This window comes from Rhinolophus sinicus, linkage group LG06, assembly GCF_036562045.2.
Source record: "Rhinolophus sinicus isolate RSC01 linkage group LG06, ASM3656204v1, whole genome shotgun sequence".
Taxonomy (NCBI): Eukaryota; Metazoa; Chordata; class Mammalia; order Chiroptera; family Rhinolophidae; genus Rhinolophus; species Rhinolophus sinicus.
This window is the reverse complement of record NC_133756.1, coordinates 19,476,571-19,497,643: the sequence shown is the minus strand read 5'-3', so window position 1 is coordinate 19,497,643 and position 21,073 is coordinate 19,476,571. Positions and strand designations below refer to the sequence as shown.

General features: G+C 45.4%; 1 protein-coding gene and 1 long non-coding RNA gene across 8 annotated transcripts in view; one reads left to right on the top strand and one right to left on the bottom strand.

Annotated features, from left to right (window-relative positions):
- Positions 1 to 21,073, top strand: part of AGBL4 (AGBL carboxypeptidase 4) — a 1,099,729-nt gene that overhangs the window by 739,876 nt on the left and 338,780 nt on the right. For all 7 annotated transcript variants that reach the window (XM_074334699.1, XM_074334701.1, XM_074334700.1 and 4 more), the window contains one exon: positions 18,780 to 18,819. In XM_074334699.1, coding sequence (XP_074190800.1) covers positions 18,780 to 18,819 — 40 coding nt within the window. The remainder of the gene's footprint in view (positions 1 to 18,779; positions 18,820 to 21,073) is intronic.
- LOC141572368 (uncharacterized) lies at positions 6,882 to 10,409 on the bottom strand. The gene is made up of 3 exons (XR_012497728.1): positions 9,875 to 10,409; positions 9,335 to 9,525; positions 6,882 to 7,866 (listed from the first exon to the last, which is right to left on the bottom strand). It is a non-coding gene; the product is annotated as an uncharacterized LOC141572368 (long non-coding RNA).

The following is a 21,073-nucleotide window of genomic DNA, read 5'->3' as shown; positions in this document are numbered from 1 at the left end:
ATCTTTGAGCCTCAGTTCCCATCTCTGAAAGGGGGTGGTTGTAATGTGGATACAGAGCGCCTCACATAGATCTGGTCCATGGTAGATTCTCCAGACCTAATTTTCTGCCTCCCTGTCCTATTGCTATGCAGCACTGAGCCATTCTCACTCCCTATAAACAGGTTCGTTCATGGCCAAGGGCACACATTAGCAAGTTTTCTCTGTGCGTCACTGAGCTCTTCAGTGGCCTTCCGTGGCCTCAAGAATGACATGCAAACTCCTAAGTAGGGCAGAGGAGACTCTATATGATGCCCTCAAGCCTTTCAGGAGCATCTCCCACGTATCCTTCTTTGTCCTCTGGGCTCCAGTCGTGCTGGGATATTCACCACTCCCCAGGTGCACGGGTGCTTGCTCACCTCTGAGCCTGTGCTCATGCCGAAGCCGCTGCCGGGGCCCCTAAGCCCCCTTTTCCTCTTCTCCACCTGGAGAAATCCCTCTCACCCTACAAGAAACAAGGCCTTCTCCTCAGGAAAGTCTCCACGATGCGTCATTTGGACTTAACTGCTTTCGTTTGTGGGGTCCCACTGCACTCTTCTGGCATCACATTTATCTGCTGACTTTGATGGGAGCTAACGGTGCGTAGGCTGGCTTCCTGCACCATCCTGAAACCTCTGAATACCCTAGAACCAGGCAATGGGAATGGAAGCCAATATGGCGCTGCCAGTGAGACTCTGTGATGGCCTAAGCTGCCTGAGGAAGCGCCACAGAAGGGGAAGCTAACCACAAGCTTTAGAGCACTGTCATTCCCTGGGATCACACTTTAACCCTTGAAGAGATGCATAGTGTACAGTGAAGAAACAATGGTTCTGAGTTAGGAAGGGGTAGAGCTGAGCATCCAGGTACTTTTCTACCATGGCACCCAGTATCATCTAAAAACATTCCTAAAACAGCCCCCCCGTCCCTAGTATGTGCTAGGTAGGGCCAGCTTCCTGGGTATTTGTATTTTATGCACCAAAATGATGAGACAACCAAGCCTGGGCTCATGCACAGCCTTGCCTCTCATCACCTCCATGCCTCCTCGGGCGGGATTCTTGGCCACACTTCGCCTCAACTTCTGGAGCCCTGGGCTCCACACAGCCTCCCCCTTCCCAGGATGGCAATGCCAGGGTATGTTCAGGAGACAACAGGGACAAGCCTCTTGCCCACCCCCATCCAGGTACATAGCCTATCCCAGTGTGAGAGTTGGAGGTTGCCATGTGCTACGGATTGGGGCAGCCAACTCATGGGGCTGGGACATGTCTGACTTGAGCTCTTTGTCCCCAGTTGGCAGCTGAGGTGGGGGCGGAGAAGAGAGAGGGTTCCCAGCAGCCAGGAGGCCATGCACACGTGTGCACCCAGGCTCAGAGGGGAGCCCCAGGGCACTCATGCTGGTCTCCATTCACTCCACAATTATCCCCAGTCCCAAGGGAACACAATCTTAAATAGCAAATTAAAAATAGCATGATAATTTGAGAGAGAAGCAGCAGAAGGAAAGGGCTTTCTATTTGGGCACCTTTCATGCACTGTAATCCTGCTATTTGAGCAAAGGGCTCATTTTCGTTTTGTCCGGGCCCCTTGCTGGGCCCCAGGGACAGAGTGGAATCTCATGCTTATAGCAAGGTGGCTGTGGGGTCTGGAGTTCGCACTAAATCAGGAAATTGGCAGACCTTTTCTGTTAAGAGCAAGAGAGTAAATATTTTAGGCTTTGCAGGCCGAGCGACCTCTGTCTCAGCTACTCATTGTACCTTGGTACCACAAAGGCAGGCATACGAGGAGACAGCATGTGAAGGAATGGGTATGACTGCGTTTCAATAAAGCTTTATTTTTTGACACTGAAATTTAAATTTCCTGTAATTTCCACATCACAAAGTATTATCTGTAGATATTTTCAGTCATTTACAAATGTATGAACTGTATTTAGCTGTGGGCAGTACAGAAACAGGCAGCAGGCTAGATGTGGCTGGCAGGGCTGCAGGGCAGCAGTTTGCTAACCTCCGACTAGACAATCTCTTGGAGCCCTGCTGTGTTCACTGCAATGAGCTTCAGGAGCGGGGTCTTTATTCTCGCTTTCCTTTCCCCTGTTTTGTTTTACATGTGTGTCCTCCCCATCTACCCTTCTCTCTTCCTTCTTGCCGCTGCTTTCACACGTACTCTGTCTTACTTCTACTCTACACATATGGGTGCGTATGTGCCTGTGTGTACATACACACACACTCACACACACAGACACACACACACACACACACACCTGGTTACAAAAGCCACTGATACATCCATCTCAGCACAAGGAGCTCGTTCTTCTTTCAACTGGTGTAAGTACTGGAGCCACTGCTCCCTCCATAGGAGGCCAGCTGCCGAATCCTTGCTTGCCTGGTAATTACAGAGCCATTGAAGCAGAGACAAGGGAGGATCCAATGTAGTGCTCCACTTGCAGAAAAAAGAAATATTGACACATTTAGGGACATAATAGCCAGATGAAGAAAAGCACGTCCTCTATTCTGTGCGCCATCTATATCCACAGATACATCTTTGTAAACGTGTTTTTGAATAGGATACAAATGTGACATTCGGAGAAGCAGTGGACAATTGTCACCATCTGCTATCTCCCCACACACAGGAGCTGGCTCAGGGAAGAAAAGGTTTGATTCAGAGAAACTGCAGTGCTTCAAAAGAAGAACGCAAATATTCATTATATTTTCTTACTCACCTATTGTGTACTCATAGCTAGAAGGCTGTTAGAGGCAGGGAAGCGTGATGGAATAAAGAGCATGGACCATGGAATCAGGGAGACCTGGGTTTGAATCCCCAGGTCGCCTAGAAAACGTAATTGAAACTCATTGAGCTTTAGATTCCTCATCTGTATGGGAAGGGAGACGCCTACATTTTAGGTATTTCTTTTTTTTTTTTTTTTTAGGAAGAATTAGAGATTTGAGGTAAGAGAAATAAAGCACAAAGTACAGTGCCTGGCACATGATAGGTATTTGCTCACTGGTAGCTGCTGGAAAGCTAAAGCTAGAAAAAAGGCAGAGCCAGGAATTAAGCCGGAGTGATTGCAAAGCCCATGCCTGGCCCTGTCCAGAATGCTGGTTGGTGGCCTGGCGCCCGAGGCCACCTGGGGGATGATAGCTGAGAAAACAGAGGCTTGATCGCCTACAAATAACGCCTTCCTATTTGTTTATTGGTGATCAAACTTTTTATTATTTATTTCACTGGTTGTCCAATGAATGCTAAACAGGAACATCCAATAACTCAAAAGTAGCTGCAAAAAAGGGCAATCAAAAACCCCTGACTTCCTGGAGGTCAATCTGTTTACTAGCTCTGTAATCTCTTCTGATTCTGCTCATTTATTATTCAGATTTACTGATATGGCATTGCCTTAGTCTGTTTGGGCTGAGATAACAAAATACCATAGACTGGCTGGCTTATTAAACAACAGAAACTTATTTCTCACAGTTCTGGAGGCTGGAAGTCCAAGATCAAGGTGCCGTCAGATTTAGTATCTGGCGAAAGCCTGCTTCCTGGTTCACTGATGGTCATCTTCTTGCTGTGTCCTCACATGGCAGAAGGGCTGAAATCTCTCTGGAGTCTCTTTTATGAGGGCGCTAATCCCATTCATGAAGGGTTCACCCTCATGACCCAGTCACCTGCCAAAGGCCCCACCTCCAAACACCATCACACTGCGGATTACTTTTCAGCATATGAATTTGGGGGACACACAAACATCCAGTCTACAGAAGACATCTACTCTGTGCCATGCACTGTGATGAAATGCTGGGGCTCCAGTTGTAAATGAGAGTATTCGCCTTCAAGGAGCTCACAGTTGAGTGAGAAAATAAACAGACAATTATAGGATAGTAGCTAAAGTGCTGTGATTGTGGGGGACAGGGGGGTGGTGGACACAAGCACAGAAGACTAGCGTCTAAACCAACCTGGGGAGTTCAGATAAGCCTTAATGGTGGAAGCAACCTTTAAGCTGAGATTTCAAAGAGGAGTGGGAGTAGCTAACCAGGGAAGGATTGTGATAGGGAGGATGTGGCAGGTGAGGGAGCAGCATATAAGAAGACATCGAGGCAAGAGGAAAGCATGATGTACTGGGGGCTGGAGCCTGGACGACGAGGGGAGTGGTGGAAGCAGGGAGGCTCCAGAGGCAGGCGGGCAGTGAGCATATTAGGTAATTCGGACGTTGTTTTGTCAGTGGGGATCTTTAAAGAGGGGAAGCAGCATGTCAGGTTTGCATTTTTGAAATTTCACTCTGGTTGCAGGGTGAAGAATGTGTTGAGGGCCGTGAAACTGGAGGCAGGGAGACCAACTCATAGGATGTGATAAATTTATAGTGTGATCATAGATAAATTCCTTTGCATCTTTGAACGTGTTTCTTCCTCTGTAAAATAAATTATGAACTATACCTCATAATATTGTTGGGCTTCTGTGAGCCAACGTAAACAAAATGCCTAGCCTAGGTAAGTACTTACCTGTGCCCACTTCCCATCCTGCCCCAGCGCTTAGCACAGAGCGATGTATACAATAGGTGCTAAGCAATGTGCATACATGACTGATTGAGTGACTGCCGTCCTCTGGAAGCATCAGAATAAGGAGCCCAATTATATAGAGAGACAGGGAGTAGATTGCTATTGCGCAGGCTCCTGAACACCTAAATCCTAACCTAAAAACAAACCTGTCCCTTAAATTCTCAGAAGACAACAGAAGACAATTCCACAGAAGACGATAATTGCTCCCCAAGTCCCCACCAAAGAACAAAACACACACACACAGAAAATACTTGAAAGTGGTAGGCCCCAGTGTGGAACCTCAGCCTGTGTTCTGAGAGAACTCCCTTTGGCCAGATGAGGCAAGCCAATGTGGCATCCTTTCTCAAGGCCTCCTGGGAGATCCTGCGTGGCTTTCTCTGAGGGCGAGGAGAATACCGCTTCCCAAGCAGGAGGCCCTTGGATTATTCTCCCTTCTACAGAATCTTGGAAGTGAGAACTGTAGGGGTGTCACGGGGATAGACGCACCTCCTGTACAGTGGCCAGTCAGTGCCCTTGATCTTCTGCAGATTTCCTCATGCTGTGTGGGAAGTGACATCATCAGTCCTTAGAAGGGGATTAGAGGAGAGGGGAGAGGCGCAGAGCATCCTTATGTCCTTGTGAGCCTATGAAGCCTATACTAACACTCTCTAGATGTGTATTTCCAACTTTCAGTGGGATCCATCTTTGACTGGAAACTTTAAAAAGGACCCTTTCATTTAGGGTAAGCATTTTATTTGGGGCCAAATCAGGTATTTCTAGTGCCACCAAAGATCGTGAACCAAGAGCAAGAGAGATAGTTATCTCCCGAAGAGTTTAAAATAAAATAAAGCTAAAACCTAATGCTGGACAAATAAAGGTGAAAAATAAGCTCTCACTGTTGGAAATACAATGAACAAACAAGATAATGAAAAAGAATTCAAACCCACTGAATCACCTTTAAAAAAAAATAAAATAGCAGTCAGATACAATATGATAACTATTAACAAAAAAAAAAAAAAAGTAAAGTTATAACTCCCCCATGCTGTCAAGGCTACAGTAAAACCTTTATCTCACACACTATTCATGGGAGTTTAAATTGGAATGATCCTGCTAGAAAGAAACTTGGCAGTAAGTATCAAGAGTCGTAAAAAGGTACACACTATCTGACCCAGTAATTCCACTCTTGGGTATTCATCCCAGAGAAATAATCTAATCCAAATGAAGGGGAAAAAATGTATTCAGGAAGATGTTTTTTGTAATGTCATTTATAATAACAAAATAATAATAGGATAAATATCCTGTATTTAAGTAAACTATGTACTTTCACTAAATGGAACATTATGAATTCATTAAAATAACGTTTACAATGACTATGTAACACTAGTGGAACACTTCTTATGATATAATGTAACCTAAAAATAACAGAATACAAAAAGTAACCAAGTCATACTTATGCCATGACTACATCTTTTTTCTATATACAATAATTATCATGCATTACACGCATGAATACTTAGACGAGAACTAGAAAACAGCATGGAAAAATGGAAATGGCTAATAAGATGTTGAGATTTTTGTGTGTATTTTTCTCTTTATTTTAATATCATGACTATTGTTTAATGATATGTATTATGGAAAGTGTATTTTTTAAGAACAGAAGCTTCATAGTCATAAGCTTGGTTTAAATCTTAGCTCTATCACTGACTGGCTTTGTGACTTTAGGCAATTTACTTAAGCTCTTTGAGCATCAGTTTCCTCATCTCTATAATGGGAGTGAAATACCTGCATTATGAAAGTGTTGCAAAGATAAAATGAGTAAACATAAATTAAAGCATTTGTTATAGAGTAGATGTTCACTTTAAATGTTTTACATCTTAAATATCTTAAATCTATTCTAAAAAGAATTTATCATATATATATATATATATATATATATATATATATATAAATTAAAAATAAGTTAGGAAAATTAGGCAAAAAAAAAAAAAGGCAGTTCAATAAATGTTAATTCCCCTCATTTTCTCAATTCCTGTCTGTTAAAAGTGTAATGGGATTTAAGAATGTTCTGGCTGCATTGTTCAGAAATCAGAGATGAACATTTGCTTTTTAAAAGGAAAAGAAAAGAAAAAAAAGAAAGCGATATCTCCCCCACCCCCCTCTAAACACACACACACACACACACGTATAGACACACGTACACACACACACACACACACACACACACACACACACCTCTTATCAGACTTAAAGATGTGTCTCTGGAGTTGCAAGAAAATAACATCTTGGTCTTATTTTATAGTGAACACATTTGCTTTCCCTACTTAACAAAAGGTATCATTTTACTTTTAATTACGGGTTGTTATTATGCATTGCTTTTATTTGGCAAAGATGTTTGTTTCAGGAAAATTAATTTAGACAGTTCCATTTTTCAAGCAACAATACCTTCTGTCCCAGGCTTACAAAGAACAATTAGATCTGGATTCTTTCCCCACAATCAAGCTGACAACTTCTTATGGAAAGTCGTGGTTGATCAGCGTGGAATGGAGCTTCCATGAGAGCCAGTCAAATGCAGAAAAGAGACTTTTCTGGCCTGGCATTTTTACTTCCTGCAGCATATATAACTCTGACATCGTGCAGAGGCATTACTCTAGCTGGGCACGAACACAGATTAATGTTGCCTCACTTTCAGTGCCAGAGTTTTATTCTGAATGTCATGATATTTTTCACAGGAACTCCACAGTTTCATGAAATTCAGCAAACATAACTGAGGGCCTGCTCTGTGCCAAGTACAGTGGCAGGAGCTGGAGACACCAATGTGACGCACACAGCCTCCTTGCCCACAAAAGCTCACAGACAGATACCTCAGCTAGATCACTGCAACCCACGGTGATAACGTCTGTGGCCAAGGGTAGCACAAGGTGCTACCCCAGCCTGGGAATGAGAGGGTTCCAGGAGGTGTTGATGGAAGAGAGAAGTCATACACAGAGAAAGAGGGGAAGGAAGCTTTCCAAGCAAGGAGTCTTGGAATTAAAAATAAAAAGTCTTATCAGACTATGTGCCATTTACCCAGATGTTATGTACCAGACACTAAGCTAACCGCTTTAATAGTAGATGGGTTGCTAAACCCATTTCAGAGTCTTTAACTGACTCACCCATTTAGCCAGCATGTGGTAGAGACAGGTTCAGAGAAGGTAAATGATTGGCTCATGTAGCAAGTAAGTAGGAACGCTGGGGCCAGAACACAAAGCTTCTGGCTTCCACATATTTCTGATCCATTATTTCATTCCTCACTGTGGCTCTGAGCACAGCTGCTGTGAACTCCTTTGCACACTTGCTGAATCTGAAGGAGAATGGGGGAAAAAAACACACACTTTCTCGAACACCTACTTGAGTGTGAGTGTAATAGGATCATTTTAGCAGTCAGACCTCTGAACTCTTTCGACTAAATAGGGGAGAATGACCGTGATACTCTCAAAAAATCTGAAACTTTACTGTTTTATTGAGTCTTGTGTATAACCTTTAAAAAGAAATGTTGATTTTCTATTTATCCCATACTGTAGTAACATTTATTGTAATATAAAAATTCTGAGTGGAGTTGTATTCAGTTTAAAAGCTCTTCATCCCCATTTTAGAAAAGTGGAAATGGGAGAGCGGTTAAGTAATTTGTTCAAGGGCATTGCCACGCGTGAGTGTGCCAGCGAGGATGTGTACTCACTGTCTGCCCTTCGCTCTTCTCCATGGCACAGACCTGTGGCTTCCTCTTCTGTCCACGGCGCTCTCACACCCCCACCTCTCACCAGTCTCTGTGCTCCATGAGCCTTATTCCAAGCAACATGGAAATCAGGTCTGCTGGGTCCAAACGCAGCTCTGCTGCTATGACAGACGCTGCCTAACCCGGCCAAATCCTGTCACGGCTAGGCCTCAAAATACCTTTCCTAAGGACCCAGTGAAGAGATTTCCCTCAGACCTCAGGTCAGGAAAGGTGGAGACTCTGTAATTCAACTGTTTTATTGGAGGTTTTTATTTGTTTGCTTTTTTTTTCATTCCTTAGGACACTGGGTATCTTATAACTGAGTTTTCCGCTGTGCCTAAGTCGCACCTCACCGCTAGTAAGTGAACAGAGTATCTTAGGATATGAATTGTGAGTTACGACTTTATACCTAGCATTATCCAATTTCTCCTATCCTTATTTTTTTCTCTATGTCTTTAGTTACATGGTTTTTATTTTGCTGCATTCCTTTATTGTAAGCGTCTTCAAATTCTGTTTGGGAATTAGTGTTATATACTAAATAACCAAATATGTAAAGACGCCAACAGAATATGGTGTTTCAGGGGGATACCCTGATAGTCTTAAGAACCAAATGTCACGCATAAACAGACTCATTAGCTCCTATTAGGTCGGTGCAAAAGTGATGGCAGTTTAAAAGGTTAGTAATTGCAAAAACCGCCATTACTTTTGCACCAACGTAATAGAAACAGAGGGTCCCAGGGCCTCATGGCCAATCCAGGTTCCTGTCCTTCTATTCTTTCTTAAAAGTAGACCCCACTTTCTCAGGGAAAAGTTAAATAGTTCCAATCCTGTATGGGCCATTTCAGTTACCACCTCTTGAAGGAAGTCGTCTTGATAACTCCTCGGTTAAAACCCGTCGAATCAAATAAGCACCATGGCATTGGAACTTGGAACAAATTCCTAACTCAATTCTTCCCCTGCCCCCAGTCCCCCACCCCATCCCTTACTTTCCTTAGCAGTTTTCTCTAAGCATCTATGCTTCTCTAGGTGCTAGGATATAGGCATAAATGTCTCCTACCCAAGGAGGCATACAAGCAGAGTGCAGAGCAATGTGACGGATGACACGGAGCAGCTCCCTTACCCTCTGTGGACTCAATTTACTTGTTTTGAAATAAAGTAGCTGGGCTAGATGACCTCCAAAGCTCCTTGCTCTGACACCCCGGGAGGCCATGTTGTGGGATAGCCTCTCTTGTGCTGGCTCTGGGTGACCTGAAGGATGAAGAGTAATCACAGCTTTAAAGTATAAATTGAAGGTCTAGAAGGCATCTCTTTTGAACTCTAAAGTTTGATTCTACAAAAGAAAAGCTGTGACTTACTCAAAACAGATTTAAAAGAGAGAATTTATAATCATGTAATTTGCTCTAATAAGAAGCCAAACCATCAGATCTACAGCAAACTTCCTGATGCCCTGTCAGAGATCAGGTACAGAAAGAACACAGAGAAATGGAAAACATTCAGCTGCTGACCTGGGAGGAGAAGGCTAGGCTTCGGGGGTAGGAAATGGGGAGAGGAGAGGTAGAAGTGAGGAGAAAAGAAAGACTAATATGCAAACACCTACCTATAAATGGGAGACGCTATTACATCAATGCTTACATGGTATTCTGGGTGGGCACCTGGCAGCCAGATATGCGTCCTCTCCAGCCTAGAGCTGCACCATTACTTTAGATGCCATGTCTGTTCTTGGAGATCCCCATGTGGCCTCCTGTCACTGGAACGGAGGATGGGGAAGAAGCAGTCTATCCTGCCATGAAATCTTCTGGCTCGTGACTAGAACAGCCTTCCTGTCACTGTTTCTTGATGCGTGCACGGGTCTGTCCTCCAGAGCTGGGGAAGGTGGAGTCCTCCAGCACAAGCCCCCGTCTGACCACTTGGGGTTTGGGGGATGTGTCATTTTTCTCCAGCAGGAGTGAGGGTTTCAGCTGTTTATCCAGTGCTGCCCTCCCATAGGCGATCTTTTAACACATATTTAGACAGAATCCAGTCTGCCAGCAGAGTTAAACCCTGTCCTTTCTGCCATGGAGCTTAGACTGTAATGGGAATGACGTTAGTCAAATATAAACACAGGTAAATATAGAATTTCAAACTGTGAGCACCACAAAGGAAAAGCAGAAAAGGTCACAGCTAAACTGTCGCTCCTGTCCTGTGCACAGAGGCCGTTCCCGTTGTGCAGCGTCACCCACCACAGCTCACACGGCTCCTCTGCCTAGAAACCTGAGACGCAGCCGAGAGTGTTGCCTCATTTCTCACGACTAACAGAGCATAGGCTTCAGAGGCCAATAGTTGGGTTTGAATCTAGGTTTTCCCACTTCGGCTGTGACCTTGGACAAGTAAGCTAACCTCCCAACCCTCAGCTTCTTCCTTTGGAAAAAGGGCTACCACTTGCCTCCAGAGGTTGTGAGCATTGGCACGTAGTCAGTGCTCAGCAACTGGAAGCTGCTGCAGCCTCTGTTGCTATTAATTCTACTTCCAAGATGTCTTTGCAGTTTCGTATGCCCCTCTCCATTTCCACTTGCCCTGCTTTTGTGCTGCCAGAGGCCGGACTAAAATGCTCCTTTAAGCGGCCCTGGGGATGAAAGTCACTTGCCTGCCTGGCTTTTCCAATAACAGGAAGCTACAGGAGCAGAAACTACTCGCAGAAATATATTGAAGCAATCTCACAGTGCAGCCCCAGCTTTTGTCTGCGATCCACTGAATTTAACCCCTAATGGTGGGATTCTGTTTCAGCCAAAGTGATGTTCACTGTCCCCTAAGTTAAAGGCTAATGCATTTTTTATTATCGCTATGGGAGTAGGTGCCCAAAGGGAGGCTAACCCTCAGCCGCAGCTCAGATTGCCCTGGCAGGTGGGGGCTTGGGGAGATGCTTGGGGGTGGCGTCCAGGCATTAGCCAGTGGGCCAGGTGAGGCTTGAGGCATAGTTTAAACCCAGTCATAGTACCTTTACCCATAGTTTGTTTGTTTTTTGGAGCACTTACCATAATTTAAATTATGTAATACTGTATGATTATTTGCTTAATACGCCTACCTCCTCCACTTCCCTTCAGCTACCTCTGTGAAGACAGGGCCTGTCTCTCTCGTGCCCTACCCTCAGCTACATGTCTGCTACAGAGCAGATGCTCCGCTGCTACTTGTTGAATTGCAAATAAATGAGGAGTCAAAGAGTAAAGGCACAATGCTATCTGGGAAATCTGTGTTGCACGTCAGTTGTTTAGCATGAGCAGACGTGGAAAGAAGGCCATGTCAGGGGCAGGAGGCAGTGTCAGTGAGCAGTTAAGGTGGCAGCGTGTCGTATGGTCAGGCCAACAGCTGGCCAGCACCCCACTTCTGAGGGGTGTGGGCATGAGCTCAGTGCCTTGAGACAGGGCTTTTCAAACTCGTAATCGCTGCTCCCTTTCCTCTCAGAGGTGACTGCCCCCCTTCCTCTGCCAGGTGAGAGTCGTCTTCTGCATCTGTCGTGGACTAGCATGAGTAAGCCCACCTTTAGTGTCTGCAGTTTGGTCCTGAAAACAATAGGTAACTTTTGTTTGTTTTCCAAGCACGAGGTTATATTAAAATATAAAAAACTGCTTTTTCAAATAGCACATGAAACTCATAGGGATTTTCCACACCCTCCTTGAATATCAAGCTAAGAAATCTTGTCTTTATCAGAAATACAATGGGGATCATTAACTTATTCTAAGAAAGGAGCAAAATTCATTTTAGAATGCTCAATCCTACAAGCAGTGAGGAGGCTGGATGGGAGTAAGAGAGATCAAAGGGTGAGTTTAGAGAGAGGTCAGAACCACTTGCAGTATTTTCTGAGGAAGAGGCTCTGTTTGGGGCAGGGCCGGGCGGGAGCATGAGAGCCGGAGGTGACTGGAAAATGAGTGTGGCTGAGGGCGGGGAGCAGCTGAGCAGGGAAGGGGTTGCAGGAAAGGAGGGACCTGAGCCCTGCACCCAAATGTGTGCCTGTGGCCCTGTGACTCCCACTTCTGGAGGGTGTGGCTCCTCAGGTCCTTCCCGTGATGGCTGGCTTCAGAAGTGACAGGACAATGCACAGGATGACAGGTGCTCTTGCTGAAATCATCTCCAGCCCATGCCATGAAAGACTGACTTTTCCCCAAATAGCTATCCTGAATGAAACGCAGAAAGCAAAACAGAACACATAATCAGTGACTATTCTCTCCCACCACTCAGAACGCGACACATCAAGCCGGCCTCTGCGCTCCCAGAACACCCCGTGCCTTTCTTATTCTGAGAAGTAATTGCGATGCAGTTCGTGACCAACATGAAAAGTCCATTTTTAACCACAGCCTCATGATTACCCATCCAGATGAGCAAGGCCTAGTCTCTGTGTCCCTAGGTCCCAAAGCAGACACAGAAAGGGTTTTGTGAAAAATTATGGGGGCTGTGTGTGTGTTATTGTTTTTTTTTTTTGGGGGGGGTAAACTAAACCTCTTCTGATGGCCAATTCAGTAGGACCCTGTCTAGCTGTCATCTAACAGGCAATCAGCAGATCTTTGTTGAGCATTGTGTTGATGAGGCACTGGGCTAGTTCCTGAGGGAAGTAGTGACGACCCAGCCCTGCCCTCGGGGAGCTCACAAAACCAGTGGGGAGGATGGAGGAACAAACAGGGCACAGAACTGCAATGCGATGGTGCTCTGGTGGGGAAAGTGAGGGGGAGAAGGGCAAGAGCCAGTCCAGCCTTGACAGAAGAGGTGGCATGAGCTGAGAGCTGAATAAGAAGTAGGAATTAGCCAGGCAGAGTGGGTTGGGTGCAGGCTTGTTGTGCCAAGAAGAGGGAACAACATGTGCAAAGGCCTAGAGATGAGAGCACAGCACATTTGGGGAATTGGACGTGGTCCATGGTGGCTGGAGCTCAGAGTCTGAGAGAACAGGAGATAGAAGGCGGGTCGCGGAAGTCGTCTAATAGTAGCGAAAGGGTTGGACTCCATCCCATAGGAGCCTGAGGAGTTTTTCGATGTGCACTGTAGAAATCTCACGCCAGCTGCAGTGTGGATGAACTGGAGGATGCAGCACTAGAAGCAGGGGAACCAGCTAAGATGCTGTTGTAAAGTGCCAGGAGCCAGATGGTGAGAAACCCCAAGTCTCAGCCGGAGGTGGGGCAGAGCGGTGTGGAGCCTGCACTTAGAAATCCTGGCGCTCCAGTAGTGTGCTCCCTACTCAGTCTGGGTCCCCCTGGTCAGAATGGTTCTTCCTCTTGCTCTCAGCTTTCCCTTCCTGTTAGGCTCTTGGAGCTTGGTCTGCACTGCTTTTATAGACAGAGTACCTAATCGCCAGCTGGCTTAAGTAACATGCCTAGGGTGACATAGCTCGGAGATGGCAGAATCAGTCTTCACACTTTTAGCTTTCTGATTCTGAGTCTGGAACTCTTTCTGCAAAGTGCTTTCTGTCACTGCAGTCAGAGGGGCGTCATCTACGAAGAAGAGTATCTTCCCGCTTGGATATTGCCTGGAAGAGACTTTTCCAGATTCAGACAACTTTGTTGCCATTACTAGGCTGCAGTAGCTGGGCCTTTCCAACTGCCTCGTTGTGACAGAATAACCAAGTGGTATAGCCAACTGATGTCTTGACAATTAATGTCACCTTCCTTGAAAAAAAGAGCCAGAAACAAAATCACAGCGGTAAGAGCAAACTTATCAGTCATGAAAATACATATATATGACTTACAACCTTATGCTTCAAAACAAAGACTCAGCCCAGGACGAAAACAACTAACAATGTTGTACAAGATTAAAACATGCTTTGTTTTTTATATATAAATATGATCTCATTAAATATACACAAGCAAGAAAGATGACAAGAAAATACATCAAAATGCCAACGATGGTTCTCTTTCAGTGGTGGAATTTCATTAATTTTTACTTTCTGAATTTTCTAAAAATTTAGAAAATGACAAAAATAAGTATATGTTTTCAATTACAAAAGAAAAATTAAAGATAGGTTCTTAAACTTAGGACAACAGTAGTTTTTACTGAGAATAAATTGAACCCATAAAAGATCCAAAATTCCTGGGTAAAGTTGCTAATTGGCCCTCCTTTTAGTACTTCTACCATTGGGGCAGTCAACTGTGACCAGAAGTGGGGTGACATTGTATTAACAAAACGCCTTCCACTAGATGCATGGGAGAGTACGGATAACTCTTGGAGCAAGGATGCTAATAGGTAATTCCTTAAGCATCCGATATAAGTGCTCTGACTGACACCAAATTTAGAGATGGCACCTGTTGACGTTGGCACTACCACCCATCAATGGTCTTTATGGAGTCATGACACAGCATGCATCCCATGGTGGTTAAGCAGAAATGCATTTCTCTTAAATGTCCATGGGCACCACTGTACCAGGGAAGGCTGGAAGCAGGGCTCAGACACAGCCCGGAGTCCACACATCAACTCCTAATTGACCTACCCTGGTATATCCACGCCCCTCAAGAGTCCATGGGATACCACGCAGGAATACCACACTTGAACGTGTTTCCCTCTGTCTAGGTGTACACTTCCTTCACCTGAGGAAGAATGCCCCCCACCACCCACAACACACACAAATACACACCCAGCTACCATACCAGACACGGGAAGGCCCTGCCTTCCTTAGTGGAGCATTTCCTCGGCTAGTGGTTCAGCAGCTCAGCTCCCGGCCCCCAGGCCCTGTCAGCCGACCAAACCTGCCTAGATCACGGACTTCATTTCCTCCATCTAACATTACATAGTTTGCCTTCCAGGCAGTTAGATAATGTATCTCCATATAAAAGGCCCTTATCTCTCAGTTGGTAACTAATTATAATAATTAGGTAATTCTTTATGTCCAACATGCCCCCTTCTATATAAGACTGATTGTACATTATTAGCCAAACTCTACAAATCACAATCCCTATTTTCACAAATGCCATGTAGCTTCTGTTGGCAATCTAAAATGATTATACTAGGTAGACTATTTAGTAATAGAATTTTTCACTTCACTTCATTCCTTTATTTTTGAAGGACTTTCAGGAAATTATTTGGATATTCCAGTTTCTTAGGTAAATATGATTGCACAGTGATTCTTGAACGCACCCTTTTGTTTCTATTTACATACAGAACAGGTAGATTTTGCAATCCTATCTAAGACCTGCAGGTTAAAACAATAGCCTACACTTACCTGCTTGGGCCACTAGGTGGTGCACACATATGTCAGTGAACTGTAGGTTAAATGGGCTTGTCCCCAGGTTAGCTTGACTTGGTCACCACAGGAGTGGCACAGACAGTAGGAGCTGTAGGAGTCAAGAAGAGACAGTGAGTGACCCTGTTGGGTGGGAATCAAAGAAGGAAGATCTCCCAGAGGAGCTGGATAGACAGTATTGCCATCTGCGGAGACGGTGGGAGCAAAACCATGAGGCAAGAACCCCAAGGCGCGGCAGGGGGAAATCCTGGAGAGGAAAGGGCATGCTGACTTTCCATGCTCATTAATTCCTGCCTAACAGGATCGCTGCCGAGGGAATAATGGGGCAGTCGAATCATTTGAACTACGTGACATCAAACACTTGTTCCAGGCCTTGGTGCTGGGCCCTGGAGACATACAGAAAGCAGGACCAGTCTTGTCCTTGAGTAAGGACCTTGTGAGAAATGGAGAAGGAAACAGACAATTCAGAGCATGATACAAAAGGCACGTTTTACCAGATGCACTGCAAGAACAAAGTGTGAACTATTTATTCTGTTCTGAGGAAAGGAGGGAAGGGGTTAGGTTTGGGAGTTGCTGTGCAGAGAAGAGCTCATGGAGGTCTAGAGATGCGAGGAGGAGCCGCCACAAAGATCAGGAGCTGTTAGGCGTGGGAGGCCGGCGTGAGCAAACAGTGGTTAGAAAGGATCCTATGGATCGCAGGAATGGTTCTGTTGAGTTTAAGCAAGTGTTTTCTGGGGGTTACTCTAAGCCGTGGACTGGATAATAGATGTTCCGGGTCCTGAAGATGCTCCTCAACTAGTGAAGACACACATGCACTGAACACTGCAATGTGAGAGGAAAGCTTAGATTGGTCCCTTTGAAATCCAGACTCTGTCCTTGGAGCCCCCTGTGTCCTGACTGCAGAGATTCTCAGGGAACTCTCTACACCAGAAGAGGGAGCCCACAAGCATAGTACCTGGTTGCACTGGACTCAAGAGTCACTGAAGGTATTTTCAGTCTCACTCGCTCATTTTAGAGGCATGAGGTTTAAGGCCACAGCCATAAAGTAAGTTACCCAAAGCCACACGGAGGGGCCAGGGCACAAGCCCAGGTATGTCTGCCTCCTGTCAGGGTTTCTTCCCTTTTTCTCTAGTGGACCCTGAACACGGAGTCACCGTTTAGAAATAGCTCTTAATTAGGAAAAGAGACACTTTTCAGATAACTAGACCTTCTTCACAAGCAGCCATCACAAAGTTGAGCTTATGGAAAAATCGAAGTGTACATGCGTTGTATGCTTTCCTCATGCATGAAGGAAGTGCCAAACCACACAGACTGGCCCAGGCAAAGGCAGCTTGAGCCAATTGTACTACTGGCCCGGTTCGGTGTTCACGGAGGGCAGTCTGCCTCCAGCATTCCTTCCAGCCCCTGTGCGTGGATATGTGTTTCATGTCAGCACGAAGATGTGTTTCATGATGTAGGTCAATGACGTCTTAAAGTTGCATTGTTTGCCTGAAAATGTCAACTGGCAAGAGTTATAAGCTGGCAGGAAAACAAGAACGTGTGACTGAGAGGGTTGGGAGAGGATGCAATCTGCGTTTAGGCTGATGAGAAGTCCCCGAAGCAAGGGCGGCAGAAGTCTTAAAGAGGGTCTGACAGGGACGGAGCAAAGTGAAATGGAGGCGGAGGGGGACCACAGGGTGAGGAGATTTGAGACCAGGTCTTACGAGGAAGGACCAAGGAATTGGGACTTTAGCCTGGAGAGAAGAAAACCCAGATCTTCTTCATCTATCCAAACTGCTGTCATGCGCTGAGGCAGCTAGAAAGGGTGGTGAGGTCATAAGCAATCAGCTTTTAACCCTGTTCAGTAGAGCTGTCCAATTTATAAGAAGGCGTGAGTTCCCCATCAAGAAAAGGGATGAAATGACAGCAGTTGTTTGTACAACTGGTGGGGACATTGCAGAGGGGATTCGTGTCCTGGTAGCAGGTCAGACTCAATGACCTTTGAACTCTAAACATCCATAATGCTATGCAAAGGGAAGAGGCAGCTCATATAAACTGAGGGTCACATGGACTCTAAGAATGAATACCACCAACACTAAACATCGGGTTAGACCAACTGAACTCTAACTCTGGCCCTGCCGTGTAGTGAAGATGTGGACTTGGGCAGACCACGTCTCCTCTCTGAACCCCATGCCCCTTCTCTGTACAATACCAACCCTGTAGGACTGTCAAGAGTATGCAAAGAAGCGACATACCATATACCGGGTACTGTGCCTGGCCTGTCGTTGGTATTCAAAAAATGTTGCTGCCTTCCCCTCTCTGCTTAAACAAAACTGTAGGAAGCCATTCTTGGAGAGAGGCAGATAAAGAGGGAAATGCAGGTAAGGTGACATGGCAAAGGATCCATTCGATGAAATACCAGGTAATCAGGAGCTCCTGCGATGTAGCAGTGGTTCTCAAAGTGGCGTTTGTTGGGACCCCTTTTAAGAAAAAACAAAATACAGATGTTAAGGACTATTTATGGAAAATCAAGTGTAGGAAAAAGAAAGAGGTCGACTTGGGCATACGGAATCCTGACTTAAGTCTTTATGAGAGTTGCTCACCACTGCCCCACCCCCGCCTCCAGTACCCACCTCTCCCTCAGGTTCCTGTGACATCCCGTCCCGGGCAGGGCATCCCGGTAGGTATGCTGTGATGGGGGCAAGCCTCCCGAAATGCTGATCCCCTCAGCCCTTAGGGCTGCCAAGGCGTGTTGCCTCCAAACACATGCAGCCTCATCCATATGGCCTGGTGTGCCCCGTGAATGTTTCCTTTGAATCTTGTATGGTACAAAGCCATGAGGAATCAGTTGGAGAGGAATAGCCTAATGGTCAATAATTGAAATTCTCAGAGCATTCATTGCTGAGCAAGTTCAAGAAATAAAGCAGTCCAGGACTATCTTGGTTGGAAAGGCCATCAGGAGGGTGACAATGACTTCAGGACCCCCGACAATGACGATTGCTATGATATCAGACCCTTAGTCAGTGCAGCCAGCGTGAGCAGAGACAAATCTAACACCATCTGGTACCGACGAATGAGCCCATGGCTTTTCCCTAAGTGTAAAACAAGTTTGCCTGAAAGACCTCTCAGATCCTTTCAGCTCTGACCACCCAAGGACAAACCAAAAGGCCATCCATTCCCTTTGTCTCTCTGCAGAATTGTGAATGAGCACCAGCTTACCCCCAGAGTACCCTACGCTGGTGGTGTCTTTCTGTGTCCACCCTGACGTGCTGGCACAAGTTTGGCCCTGACTCAAATCAGTGCTCTCACAGTGTGTTTTCTTTTGCAGCAACAGCGGCAGCTTGATCTCCTGACAATAACCAGCCCTGGTGAGTAGTTGTGGCCTTTGTGCGTTGGCTCTTCCCTTATTTCCCAGAGCGATACCTGGCTGCATATGCAAATGCAATCCCTGCCCTTCTCTGACGCCCTGAATGAACAGCAGAGCTCTTTTGTGCCATGAACAACCCTTCTCCCTGCACCCTCTGCCCCACTGGCAGTTTCTTTTCGCCCTCCCAGCTCTCGCTGCTTCCTCTTAACTCTTCAGATGGCAGGGCTGATACTCTGATGTGGCTGCCAATTCCAGGGGCAAGTTCTCACTAAATCACTTGACGGATTCAAGTGTCAAGGAAGTGTCCTGGTCTCCTGAGAAATAAGTTTTAAAATCATGGGGAATGGGAAAGCTGCCTGGAGGTGGCCTGGAATGAAGGGAGGACGGCCCATGAAGGTGGTCTAGTCTGGGACAGTGAGCAGTTTGGTGTTCTGCGATGAGTGTCAGGCTGACTTGTCTCTCACCCTTAGGGCTGGACAGTCACGTCCTCCAACAAAGCTGTGGCCATGGGATTAAAAGCTCCTTCCTCTCCCCTAGGCCTGGCATTGAGCCTCGAGATAGGTTGAGTGGTTTCGTTTTGCCAGAAAGGTATTGTATTTTGGTTTGAGAACTTGAGGGCAGAATTGGCCAAGAGATGCTGTTCTCTGTTGGAACCTAAGGAGGTGACGGTACCAGCAGGGTTAATGAGCATTCAAGAGTGGGTACAGAGATCAGTCTCCATCCATTGGCATAACTAAATACTTAGCAGCACAGGTGACCCCCCTGCTGTGCAGAGCCATGTACTTTGGGGAGATGAGATCCTGGGGGAGGGGCTAGTGTGGCTGAGTGGTCACATGGCAGGGTTGGTGGGCTCTAAGGGGGGCTAATTGCCAACGAGCATGATGCACTTCAGTATTTTAGGAACCAGTAGGGCCGTTCCATATCATGCCTGCCTTCCGTCAAACTCATGCTGTATCCCATGGCCAGTTGGCTCACTCCCAAGGCGACTGAGAAATTGCCCTCTGCAGGTTCTTCCCTAGCACCAGGGCTAGTTATCTGGTCTCTGTAACTAAGGTATAAAACAAGGAGTGCAAATGTGAGTGGGATCTACCCAGTTCGGGTGATCACTGTATTTTCACCTGAGAGGGCTTGTAGAACTTGGGACTTCAAAAGACCAAAGATGAGCTAGTGTGAAAATTGTGTAATCTGTCACATAGAATGAGCTGTGTTTAACATATCAAAATTCCAAATCATAAGCTAATGTAAGTGGTGCTGCCCAGTGGTGTGACCTGCCAATTTCTCCCCTCTAAAGTGCTGGTAGAGGTTATAATTGGCAGGGATCATCTTTGTTCTGTGCTGTGTGGTTGCTCTCCTTTGCGATAATGTCCTGTTCCACTCCACACGTGCCGACCCAGATTACCTGCTTCCATATCCCAGTCTTGTTTGGTCACACCCTGATAGGATGCCGAAGTGTGAATTGAAGAGGGTTCTTGATCTGTCGTCAGTTGCTTCAGAAGATAAGCCGCAGGCTTTATTAACTACATTTCTTTTCTGCTAGCTCTGCCTTTTCCTAACTTCTACTGCACAAATTCAAGCAAACATAGTTATGGCTCTCAGAAAAGAGTAGAAATATAATGAACAGCCATTTACTGCGTCCCCCCAAACACCTTGGCTTTATCCTATCAACACTGTGCCATTTATGCCAAAGAGTCTACTATTGAAAAAAAAAAGTATATATACATATATATATACGTATATACATATAAATATATATACATACATATGTATATAAATCTAGTTTAGACTTCTGCTTCTACCTGATCGTATCTCCGTCCCTTCACCCTATAGGTAACCACTGTACTGATTTCAATGTTTCTTCCTATCTATGTATCCAAAAATATAATTGATGTTGTTTTATAATTCCTACAAGTGGTGTCACACTATAAATGTTATTCTGTGACTTTTCCCCTACTCATTATTATATTATAGAGATTCATTCATGTAGCTACATGTCGTCTGGTTCATTTGTTTTAACTGCTATATAGTATTCCACATATGATTAGATCACAATTTATTTCTGCATTTTATTGATCATAATTTAGGATATTTGCAGTGTTTTGCAAGTGAAACAATGCTGCTAAGAGAATTTTTGTGCACCTCTTCATGTGAATAAGTATGAGAGTATCTCTAGGGCGTATAGTTAGGAGAGGAATTACTGATTATATGCATTTTTCAAATTTACTACATAATGGCTGATTGTTTTCTAAAGTGGTAAA